The 12,228-nt window shown below is 44.3% G+C and overlaps 1 protein-coding gene across 1 annotated transcript in view; it reads left to right on the top strand.

Annotated features, from left to right (window-relative positions):
- The first annotated feature begins 720 nt into the window (after positions 1-720).
- The window catches only part of MICAL3 (microtubule associated monooxygenase, calponin and LIM domain containing 3), a 112,564-nt gene continuing 101,056 nt past the window's right edge, over positions 721-12,228 (top strand). Inside the window, 9 exon segments of the mRNA XM_046647593.1 lie at positions 721-1,061; positions 2,661-2,868; positions 4,813-4,929; positions 5,338-5,439; positions 6,001-6,156; positions 7,192-7,292; positions 9,627-9,884; positions 10,188-10,303; positions 11,242-11,368. Coding sequence (XP_046503549.1) covers positions 798-1,061; positions 2,661-2,868; positions 4,813-4,929; positions 5,338-5,439; positions 6,001-6,156; positions 7,192-7,292; positions 9,627-9,884; positions 10,188-10,303; positions 11,242-11,368 — 1,449 coding nt within the window. The 5' untranslated portion in view covers positions 721-797.

The raw sequence follows: 12,228 nt of genomic DNA, 5'->3' as shown, positions 1-12,228 counted from the left end.
TCGTAGGTTCAATTCCCACCTGGATGCTACTGACTCCCAAATCTGGGGCTGGGGCTCCAGCTACTCCACTGAGCTTCACATTCATACCAGACAGCCCAGAGAGCGCCTCCACTAAGGCAGCTCAAATGTAACAGGTCCAAAACGGAACTCGCCACCCGACCCTCACAAATGAGTTCTGTCTTTAATCCGTTGGCCTAGTGTCACCATTTACTCAGTGGCCTAAGCTGGCAACCTGGGGATCAGTCTTGACTCTTTCAAGTGTAAGATTCACTCACAAGCCTTCCTATTTTACTTTCTTTCCCATGTCCTGCGTTTCTGCCCTGCCTGGCTAACACTTATTTATTCTGAGAGACTCAGCTGTCGCTTCTCAGAGGTTCATTTTCAACAAGGACCCCTCCCTATGATTTAGATGCTCTTCTATGTTCCCAAGCCCCTGTGCCTCTCGCTCTAATGACACTTAGCCTGCTACATTTAACATTCTGTTCGTGAGTTTGTCTCACCCACTAAGCTGTAAGGTCCTTGAAAGCAAACACCGTCTTACTCACTTTCCATCCCCAATGTCCCAGAGACTGCTGGAGTGTAGAAGGTGTGTGGTGTGTGTTTGCTGAGAATGACTATGACACTGAGGAACTCCACTTGGAAAGAGTTATGTCTCCTAGAAAATGTTTATAGATACAAATTTGGATTTGCTAACTGTTGCTTTTTCTTTCTTTTTGTTAGATTAACGTGACTGTGTCAGCTGGATCAGCAGCCATCCCACTGCTCCCTTTGTCAGAGGGTGCTGAGAGTAGGGAGGCATGGAGGAGAGCAAGAAGGAGATGGTGAATCGAGCTCACCTCCTCTTTGACCGGTTTGTGCAGGCCACCACCTGCAAGGGGACCCTCAAGGCCTTCCAAGAGCTCTGTGACCACCTGGAGCTGAAGCCGAAGGACTACCGCTCCTTTTATCACAAACTCAAGTCCAAGCTTAACTACTGGAAAGCCAAAGCCCTCTGGGCAAAGCTGGACAAACGGGGCAGCCACAAGGACTACAAAAAGGGGAAAGCATGTGCCAACACCAAGGTGAGGGTTTGCCTGCCCTCAGGCCTGGGATCACTGACCTAAGATTTAACCAGAAAAGAAAAGAGTTTGAGTAGAGGTGGGCCAAAGAAAAGGATTGAGTAGAGGCAGACTGGGTGAGAACTAGGCAGAGTCTAGCCACCACCTTGTATAGCAAGTCAAGCTTATACCTTGTTGAAATTTTGTGGATCCGTTGCCTATGTTCATTTGACTGTTCTGTGTGCCAGATCCTATTCTTATTCCCTGTGTTCACATATTGAACATTCAAGTTTCAGCTATCTCAGAACAACCCTAAAGTCAAGTAGGGTAGGAATTTCTTATTTTGTGAGGCTCTGTTTTGAATCTCCTGCTGCTAGGAGGATGCAGGTCACTTAGCCAAAGGACTACCCAAGCCCTGTTAGCATCTTATCTGAACATGGCTTTGTGGTGCTTGCCATGTCATCTTTACAAAGCCATCATTCCATACTCAGTAACTAGTAAGGTATAGATTGTATTTGCCAACTGAGGATTGGCAGGCTTCAGACCTCTTTTCATCCATACTCCAAAGGTCTGTTTTGATAACCAAGGGCCTTGTGAACCAAAATGTTTCTTTTGCTGTCTTCACAATCTAGAGAAATAGTTTCCATGAAACAGGTAGGCCTGGGCAAAGACCTGAGATATTCAGTCACCTGTGCAGGGGTGGGTGTGAGGAAGTAGAAAAGGAACAGTACCTCTCCTGCTTTCCTCTTTATATAAGAACACTTTCTGTGAGAAGTTTGGAAAAAAGCTAGCAGGGAAATGAAGTTGTAAATGGCTTCATGACTATGTCATTAACGTCCTTTCATGAGCTTTAATTTGCCCTGTGTGGATACCTAGACACCCATCCCTGGTAGATTTGCATTTGGGTAAATATTCATCAGCAAAATTCGAGAAATTCAAAGGCATGACTTTTATGAGTTCTGGAGTTTTATTAAGAAGAAAGAGAATTCAAAGCCAAAAGCATTGCATCTTTCTTTTGTTCTGCACATGCAATGCCAGTTAGTTAAGGTAAGTGTCCAGTGTCACCTACTTCTCTAGAATATGGACCTTCAAGACCATTTCCCTGGACTTTCAGTCTAAAGATGGTAATTTTAGAACTCTTTTCAGTACATGGAACTTTGGCTCTTGAAAATTGACTCCTGAGAATCATTGAGTGGTAGACCCATTCCAGGACTCTGATTGCCTGAACTATGTATTTAATAATGTATGTCTCTCCTTGGACAGCAATCCCCTTGACTTACAGACCTTCCAAATTGTCTCCTCCTATTGATGAAAGATGGGATGTGATTTTCAAATCGTTTGTTGAAATATGGTGCGGGCCTACAAGGCAAACGTGTGCTGGCCTTACATCCAGCACTGATGATGAAGAGTCTGATCTGTCCATAGCAATCATCAGCTTTTCTCTCGAGCATTGCAGATGCACTGCTATGACCCAGATGGGTTTGAAGGTTTCATGGTAGTGGGGAGAATAGCCCTATTTGGGGACTTTAGGGAATGAAGGTTATGAGATCATGGAACTTTTATAGAAATGTGCGCTTTCTCAAGAGGTGCTGCCTATGCCCTGAAAGCAGCTGTGTTTTTCAGTGTCTCATCATTGGAGCTGGCCCCTGTGGTCTCCGCACAGCTATTGACTTATCCTTATTGGGAGCTAAGGTGGTCGTTATTGAGAAACGAGATGCCTTCTCCCGCAACAATGTCTTGCATCTCTGGCCATTCACCATACATGATCTGCGAGGTCTGGGTGCCAAGAAGTTCTATGGCAAGTTCTGTGCTGGAGCCATTGACCATATCAGTAAGTAAAACCAGTTCTGTAAGATCCCACCCCTGCCCCCTACCCACTTGTTCAGTAGAAAGAGACAGGCAGATTATCTGAGCACTTCATACACAACAGCCCAGTTTGTTCTGATATCATTAGTATCTATTGTATAGAAAACGTACTCTGCTCAGAGTCAAAATAGCTGCCATGTGTTTGTTCTGTAACTTAGGACTCTTAGCTACCAGGGTATCTCCTATGAAGTGACTTTAGCTTAATGATTTCTTAGTTAAGTCTTGAATTATTACTGAGCACTTGCAGTGGGTGGGGCAGGCGTTGGGGCCAGGCTAGGAAACAGAGGACTGGTTTGGGCCTTGACCCTTTGGTGGTTCTTAGTCCAGTGGAAGAAGCACAAGGCATATGGCTCTCTGTCATGTGATAAGATAAATGCTCTACTAATGTAAGAACAAATGCTGTGGAGACACAGTCCTGGGGAAACCACAGTTGTAGGAGAAGCAGACTCCTAGTTTGGTCATGAATGGCAAGTCAATAATGGGATTCCTTTGATTAGGTGATTCTCATGAGGTCTACAGCCTGGATAGCTCTTGCTACACTCTTGTCATCTCCATGCTCTGCTTGGACCTATGCATCTCTGAGATCCCATAGAGTAAATACAAGTTAATGGAGCCAGTGATTTCGTTTTCATGACTGTTGAGTGGCCTATCTGAAAAGCAATTCAGAACAGACAGTATCTACATTATGAAGTCGAAGTCTTGTTTATTGATCATCAGTAATGATTCCAGAGAAGCTTGTCAAGGAACTTTTGTTCTGAGCTCCTCCAGATGTGTCTTGTAGATATATTCAACAACTGAACCTTTTGCTGTTTGAAGCGGTTGTGCCAGTTTATCAAACAGTGGCCAAAAGCTGCCCCATTCCACTGGCAGAGGAAGCACTCTGCCCATCCATCAGGCTTTAATGTGTAAAGCATCTTGGAACCCAGTTGTCTGCAAATAGAAAGTGTGTGCTAGCATGGGATTAATGAGTCTTTGGGAGTGTGACTCAGAAGGGTGGTGGTTGTGGTAACCTGGGAAAGATGACCAAGATGACTTAGAGGAGGATTTGCATGTCCTGTGAGCAGATTACTCACAGACTGCAGATAGGATTGGTCTTAAGAGGGGACCAAGGGTCTTTAATTCAGTGGATTTGTCTGCCTTCTGTGTGGCAGGATTTATCCTGGAGCTGAGATGGTCCTACATCAAGGGCTAGATTTTTATCTGAGTATACCTGGGGCTGCTGCCATGTCTGGCACTTGGTAGATACTCACCGGACATGGAACAAATAAATAAATCTCACTATGATAATGAGCAAGATTTTCAATCATTTTGAGCCTTGGTTTCTGCAACTGTAGACCAGTGGTGGGAGGGGCAATGACAAGAGACTAAGGTTGGATTGAGGCGTCCCCTTCTCACCCTGTAAGGATGTGTGAAAGTCAGTGAGGTAGTAGGATGAAAGAGATGCTGTGGGAATCCTGGGGAGCAGTACAGCAGCCCCTTTGTGTCAGACTGGAAAGCACACCTGTGAGCGCACATCTTCTGCCTTCTGTGGTAAGTACTGTGTCCTGTCAGGAGTGTAGATTCTGCTGAATTGTGGCTCTGACTGAATCAGGGGGAGATGGAAAGGAGAGTCTCCTATTGGCCACCATCTCATGTTGTCTCAGATCTTTTGGTGGTTTTGAACACCTAACCCAAGAGGCGGGCATGGCCTTGTGTGTCTCTCCAGAACATCTCTTGCACTGAATTATATTTGCCCTTAGAAAAGAAGGAAGCTATGGAACATGACTTCAAAAATGTCTCCTGCTACAGGAGGCTTTGAGAATCTGAATAAACTCTGCATAGGTGGGCAGGTGGGAACGTGAGCAGTGACCGCTGACAAGTACTCTCTTTTCAGTGTGCCCCTACTTGTGTAATCTCTTTGTTTACCCAGGTATCCGTCAGCTTCAACTAATACTTTTGAAAGTAGCCTTGATCCTAGGCATTGAAATCCATGTCAATGTGGAATTCCAAGGACTTGTACAGCCTCCTGAGGACCAAGAAAATGAACGTGAGTTGGATTGGACAAATAAGGGAGGGATTAAAGGGCAGTGAATGAGGGAGAAAACTGTAGGAATCTGCAGGTTGTTTTCAGAACTAGTTCAAGGGGCTTTTCCATTTGTGTGGCCTGTGTCTTTTGAGGAACTTTTTATTGAATGAGAAGGCCTTTGGCATAGTATTAAACATTGCAGCACTGCAACAATTGCAGTATTCATTGTAGAAAATCGTATGATGGGGACCCTTCCTTTGTGAGCCTTCTTCAAGGCTTCCTTGTTTCTGTGGGTTTGTAGCCCATGCTTTTACACCTAGTGTTTTTGGCTTGGGATGTTGTGCAGTCTGCCTACCAGAATATCTAGAGCTATCGTAGATATATGAATAAGGTGTGGGTAGAGACCTTCATTTTGACTTTGGTCTACAGGGATAGGTTGGCGGGCACTAGTGCACCCCAAAACTCATCCTGTATCGGAGTACGAATTTGAAGTGATCATCGGAGGGGATGGCCGGAGGAACACCTTGGAAGGTATTGGTCAATGCTGCTTTACCTGGTTCATAGCAGAGTGAAGGGTGACCCTCTTCCAACCCTGGTGTGAGAGTTTGTATCATCAGAGTCCACACTCCTAAGAGTCTGCATATGTGTGCTACCTATTCTAATTGAATGACAGGCCCCAGCCTTCCCTTAGCCAACTGGTTCTTGGGTTACTTCTTATAGGGCACTCTTGTTGGGGTGCTAGGAGACAAGCTAAACTTTGAGCAGTTGGCACTGCAGGATTAAATCTAAGTTGAATGAGCAGGTGGCTTCCCTTTTTTTTTCATGGAATCCCTAGTACTGAGTAATATTCTGGCCACTCAGATTTCAAATTGTTTATTAGTGTGTGGGAGACATTGACTTCTTTCCTGAATTGTTATGTTCTTTGGAAGGTAAATACTTTATTTTCGGATAGAGAAGAGCTGCCCCCAGATTTTCCCATTGATTCCCACTCCCCACGTTCCCAGTGCCTTCATCAACACTCCTCCTGTTTGAAGTGATCTTCCTTCTTCTCTAGCCAGCTGTTGCTACCTCTGAAAATTTCTTTCCTTCCAGGATTTCGTCGCAAAGAATTTCGTGGCAAACTGGCCATTGCCATTACAGCAAATTTTATTAACAGAAATACAACAGCAGAAGCCAAAGTGGAAGAGATCAGTGGTGTGGCTTTTATTTTCAACCAAAAATTTTTCCAGCAACTGAGGGAAGCCACAGGTTGGTGTAGATGCCTCCAAAGCAATAAGGATAGAAGTTTAAATAACCACTTGTGATTTTTCTCTGGAGAGTTTGAGGGATGGGTGGTCATTGGGGTTATTGTTGTGCTGTTTGCACTCTGCTCATTCTTCACTCCCATACTTTGTTCCTAGCGTAATGCCTTCCACATCGCTTGTCTCCTACTCCAGGATTCTTCATCCTCATCACAGTGGCTGGGCTGGGCTGCTCTGGTTTTGGTTTTTACTTATCTGTTTGTTTTAAGTGTTTGTTTTGCCTTCTACCAACTCTTCTCCAGCCCCTTCCTCTGTGCCATCGCTCTCAGTGATGGTGCTTGGTGATGTAAGCTGTTGGTTGGGAGTTCTCTGGTTTATTGAGAACCTGACTTCAGGCATTGAGTATGTAGTCTTCCTCCTGAGTTCCAGTTTGGTCCTGAAGCAAACCACATGCTAGATAGGAGTGAGATTGTCGTGTGACAGCTTTTGAATAGATTAACTTAGATATTTCGCTGCAACAAAAATGTGCAGCAAATTCCAATTCTCTGTTTTCTAGAACATGATTTCTGTCCATTGCATCTATTTTTTAGATTAATTGAATTAAAAAGTCGATAGTTCACTCTCCGTTTCCCGATATTTAGTTGTCTGTCCTGTCCTTAAGAGTCTAGGACATTTCCCTCAGTTGCCTTGATGACTATCAAAGAGGTTTAACCTGAGAGCTAACCCAAACCCTCTTACTAGAGGTTAACCTTTCTTTTTCTTCCCATCTTTATCTTTCTGCTTGTCTTGATCATTGTCTTTAGGGTAACTTGGTGTGTCCAGTGAGTTAGAGAGCAGTGTCAGGGCAGACAGCTCCCCTCTTGTCATGAATTGAATGTGCTAGAGCCTCGGCTCAAGTGTCTTTTTTTAATTTTCTCTTTTCCTCCCTGGAGTTTTATAGCCCTGGTCTTGGTGGACCCATGGACAGACAGTCTTTCTTCTGCCCTAATGTCCCTTCATTTCAGCAAACCCCTGTATGCACGCTTTTGTTTTCTGGTTACAGGTATCGACTTGGAGAACATCGTCTACTATAAAGATGACACGCACTATTTCGTTATGACAGCCAAAAAGCAGAGTTTACTGGACAAAGGGGTGATACTGCATGTGAGTGATGGCTTTCTTTCAAACCACATTTTATGTTGTACTGGTTAACGTGGTCACCAAGAGAAAGAATTTTCTTGTCTGATGAGTTTTCCTGCGAGGGAATGAAAATGACCACCTAACTCATCTCCTGGGAACATGTACTCCTCTAATGTTTTTTAATGTAACTTTAAAAAATCTTTTATTATGGAAATTTTCAAGTGTAAACAAAAGTAGAGAGAATTGTATAATGAACCCTATGTGCCCATTATCTAACTTGGCCAGTATTGTTTCAGTGGTGCCCCAACCCACTCCCCATTCCCGCCCCTGGATTCTTTCAGAGCAAATCTCAGATATCATTTTGTGTTAAATATTTGATTTAATTTTAGGTCATTTTGTTTGTGATTGTAGTGAATTCTATCTATGACTGGTTATTGGTTGGTATTTGGTAGGTTGTCTTTTGGGAGCAGGTGATAGAGGGAAGGGAGTTTTACCCAGAAGCAATAACTGGTGTTGATGGGAGCCTGAGAATGATTGTGGTTTTACTGCAGACATGGCTGTCAGAGGTCCAGGCAACACTGACTGGACAGGGCGTATTTAGACCTCTTTATGACCTAACAATAAGGGCTTATTGTCCATCCTGAGTCAGGTGCAGCTCAGCTTCTTACCAGGTGACTCATTGTATGGTGTTTCCTGAGATGATGATCTGAATATGAAGTCAGAGAACCACAGGGTGGATGGTTCCTTAAGAAGAGTTTCTTTAAGTCTTCTTTGGTTTCCTTGGTCTGAATGTGAGCACTGCTGTCCCTGTGCGATGAGATGGCTGGAAGAGGCACCATGTGTGCTGATTCAAGCCTGTACAGTTCTTACCACAGGCTCACAGCTGGGTTTCAGGGTGGTGATGAATCAAGTCACTTCAGTCTGAATTACACAACTGTGTTATCTGAGAGCAGTGTAGGGGTGAGCTGATGAGCACGTGCCTGCAGCACAGTCTCCTTCCCACCCGTGAACCCTGTATCTGTTTCTCAGCTTCGTGGTCCTTTATGTATCAGGGGAAACAAGACAAAGCGGTCTGTACAGCACATTCTACCAAAAGCCAAGCAAGATGTGTATGGTTGGATGCTTTATCAATAAGGAATGGCCACTGAGCCCAGTGGTGTGCCTTGGGACTAAGTTAAGACTTAAATCTATCATCTTAGGCAGAATTATAGTTATCAGTTGAAATTATTTAGGAATAATCTAGAATGCCAAGACCTGATTTACTTTTCCTTTTTATTCATTCTTTTAGAGGGCAAGGACCATGCCTTCTGTGTGTGCTGCTAAATATTAAACCTATTGTGGCCACTTACTCAATGTTGAACAACCGCTGTTTCCAGGACCAACTCAAGTGTTTGTGTTTTGGCTTTTAACATCTTGTAGTGGTGGCTGAAAGTGCCATCAGGGCACTTGGAAACCTGAGGCTCCACTTTAGGAGAGTAGACTTGGCTCAGTAGCCAGGAGCCTCCAAACAGAAAAGGAGTTGTCCAGTCCTTTAGGTGGAAAGCTTTTTTCTCTCATGAGCTTCTCTTTCTTGGTGGGTTTCTCTGGAGCCTTTCAGAATCTTATGTGTTATTCTGAAAACCTCTATTCCATCTTCAGTGTATTTCTTCCCAGCCCCTGGACTGCTATTGCTCCTCCCTCCACGTCTTTTTGGCACCTAAAGCTTTCGGGTTCTTCCTTAGTCCTTCATGTGGTCCCAGTTGCCAAAAGCTATTTGCTACCTGGAAGATAATGATTGCTGATAATAATATAAACGGCAAAATGCTTCTTCAGTTTACAAAGTACCATCACGTAAATTGTTTTATTTGGTATTCAAAACAACCCCACGAGGTGGATGGACAGGGTCAAAGTAGTGACTTGCTCCAAGTAACTAGAAGGCTGGGACTGTGTTTTTAGGCAGCAAAGCCTGTGCTTTAGAAACAGCTTTGCTCCTTTTCTTTTTATTTTTTTAAGATTTTATTTTTCCTTTTTCTCCCCAAAGCCCCCAGGTACATAGTTGTGTATTTTGTAGTTGGGGCATGTGGGATGATGCCTCAGCATGGCCTGATGAGCGGTGCCATGTCCGTGCCCAGGATCCAAACCAGTGAAACCCTGGGCCGCCAAAGCGGAGGGCACGAACTCAACCACTCAGCCACGGGGCCTGCCCCTATCTTTTTAATTTGTGTAAAAGACTTACTTTGGGATATGAAATCACTTCAGGGAGAAGGGAAAGGCTGTGAAACCAGGTTCTCTCTAACACAGGTAGTACAGCTCTGGGTGGCTAGGCTGGACATCCTTATCTGGGCTGTGCCATCGAGTCTCTTCTCTCTCTGGAAACAGGACTACGCCGACACAGAGCTCTTGCTTTCCCGGGAAAATGTGGACCAAGAGGCTCTGCTGAGCTATGCCAGGGAGGCAGCAGACTTTTCCACCCAGCAGCAGCTGCCATCTCTGGATTTTGCCATCAATCACTATGGGCAGCCCGACGTGGCCATGTTTGACTTCACTTGTATGTATGCCTCCGAGAACGCCGCCTTAGTGCGTGAGCAGAATGGACACCAATTATTAGTGGCTCTGGTTGGGGACAGCCTCCTGGAGGTGAGTGTTAAGGATGTCAGCACCTTAGAGTAGAGGCAATAATAATTAGGAACAAATCTGGGTATCCCGGGCTGTGAAACGAGTGTCTGCAGCGTTGTGTGGCTTAGGTAAGCAGGAGTCACAGCAGGAAGTGGGCGAGGACTGCAGGCCGCGGGGAGCCCTGTGTTCATGGGAATTCAGCAACTTTTGTGACTTGCCCTTCTCCCAGTTTGTGAAGTAGAGAAGTCCAGTATCTGAACAGTTGCCAAAAACTACTCTCGAAGGTAATTTATTTTAATTCTTTGTTTTCTCTCTCCTTCATAGCCTTTTTGGCCAATGGGAACAGGAATAGCCCGGGGCTTTTTAGCTGCTATGGACTCTGCCTGGATGGTACGAAGTTGGTCTCTAGGAACAAGTCCCCTGGAAGTCCTAGCAGAGAGGTAATGGAAAGTAGCAGGGGTCCTTCTGTGAGAAAACTAGGAGTGACAGGTGGTTGGGTCTTCAGGCAGAATCCAGGCTCTTTCTCCCTTCTCTCTTTCCCTTTCTTAATTAAAGATGTTTTCATATTTAAGAGAGGAAAGGCAAGATATTTATTCATAAAATCATAGAAATTTAAAGATCATCTAATGTAAGTGCTCTTCTCTTATCCCTTTCCAAGTTAAAGTCGTTACTGACAAATGGTACCTGGATCTTTGTACCACTGAGGGATGGCGTCTGATTCCTCTAAGACAGCTGCACAACCAGATACAAACAGTAGTACCTTACGTGCTCTGTCAACTAGAAACACATGCAGGGATGGAGTCAGCATGGTGGGCGGGGGCTGACTGACATCAGAGAGGAAGTTAAATGGGACTGAATTCAAAGGAAAACACTGAACTGCTCGTCACGTTTCTCAGACTCCCAAATGTCAGATATTTTGAAGCTGATTATTGCAAATGAGGTAAGACTCCTAGGATTTGCTTGCTGATGAGGAACAAATGCCGTGACCAGAAAAACTAGAGAAGTAAGATTTCCTGGGTGAAATTGGTGGTTGGTGTCATTTTAAGTCTGTTACTTAAGGTGCTCTGGGTAAATTTGGTGGGAAGTTCTTTTTTCATCTGTGATTTTCTTAAAAATTAAATATTGGCATACTTGAGAAACAAAACAGAAATTTGTTGCTTTTTAAATTAGAATCCGGCTTTTTATCCCTGCCCCCAGCAGTGTATTTGCTCTTCTAGCCCTTAGCCAGTCCAGTGCCTGTGGAATCAAGGGCTGTTGTAGGATTGGAGGAAACTGGTCAAGGATGAGGATTTGTCATATCCTTCAGATAAAATGGAAATATTGTCAAGGGAGGGGAGATGTTTGTGATGCCTGTTTATATTGTTGTGTGTTATTGCAGGGAGAGTATTTATAGGTTGCTGCCCCAGACCACCCCTGAGAATGTGAGTAAAAACTTCAGCCAATACAGCATAGACCCTGTCACCAGATATCCCAATATTAACGTCAACTTCCTCCGGCCAAGCCAGGTAAGAGCCTTCCAGTCGGTCATCTATATCTGGGCCCATTTTCAGGGCCGATCAGACCTCTGAAGTATTGAAATGTATCTATTAATATGAAACATATACACAACACTTCTTTCATAATCCAAATAGATGCTCTCTGAATTGGCGAAAATAGGTGTTATTTCCCATCAGCAGAATGAGCCAGCTGCTGAGGCAGACAGTTGTTGAAGACCAAATGTGACAGAAATGATGGATTCCGGACTTTATCGCAGGCCTCCTAATTCAGATTGCAGGTTGTGAGGGAAGCAGCACTTGTTCACTAGTCAGGAGCTGTGACTTGCGCTGCCATCACCCACCACTCACTTGTGACTTGGACTGGTCGTTTCACTTCACCTGTAAAGGGAGGCGATAATGCCTGCTGCTCATGGGGTCGCCATGGGGCAAGTGAGACTGTTCACTTGAAAGAACTTTGAAAGGTCAGACACTCTCTATAAGTAGAAGACATCATTGGTCTGTTTTTTGTACTTCTGTGCTATTTCTCAGAATATCTAAAGCCTTATTAGTACACTAGAGTGACATTTCATAAAGCATAATGATCCCAAAGAGCTCAACAGTTTTCAGAAAGCAGCCCACTCAATTTATTGGCCTATGTTCTAGTGTAATTTGTTACTCACTTTCTACCTGAAGTTTACACCTTTACGCCTCTGTATTTGTGTGTGGTCCCTAAGGCGTCCATGAAGCCTGCTGCCGATGGGCAGCATTGATGATCCAACAGAGACTATCAAAGGGACTTCCTGGCTGAGTAGCTAGTTTTTAGCACAACTTATTACAGTTACTATGTATTTGCTTATATGTAGCCCCTCTGCATTCCAGAAAGGATTTAA

Source organism: Equus quagga, chromosome 1 (assembly GCF_021613505.1).
Source record: "Equus quagga isolate Etosha38 chromosome 1, UCLA_HA_Equagga_1.0, whole genome shotgun sequence".
Lineage (NCBI taxonomy): Eukaryota > Metazoa > Chordata > Mammalia > Perissodactyla > Equidae > Equus > Equus quagga.
The sequence above is the reverse complement of the archived record's forward strand: the minus strand, read 5'-3'. Positions and strand labels throughout refer to the sequence as shown.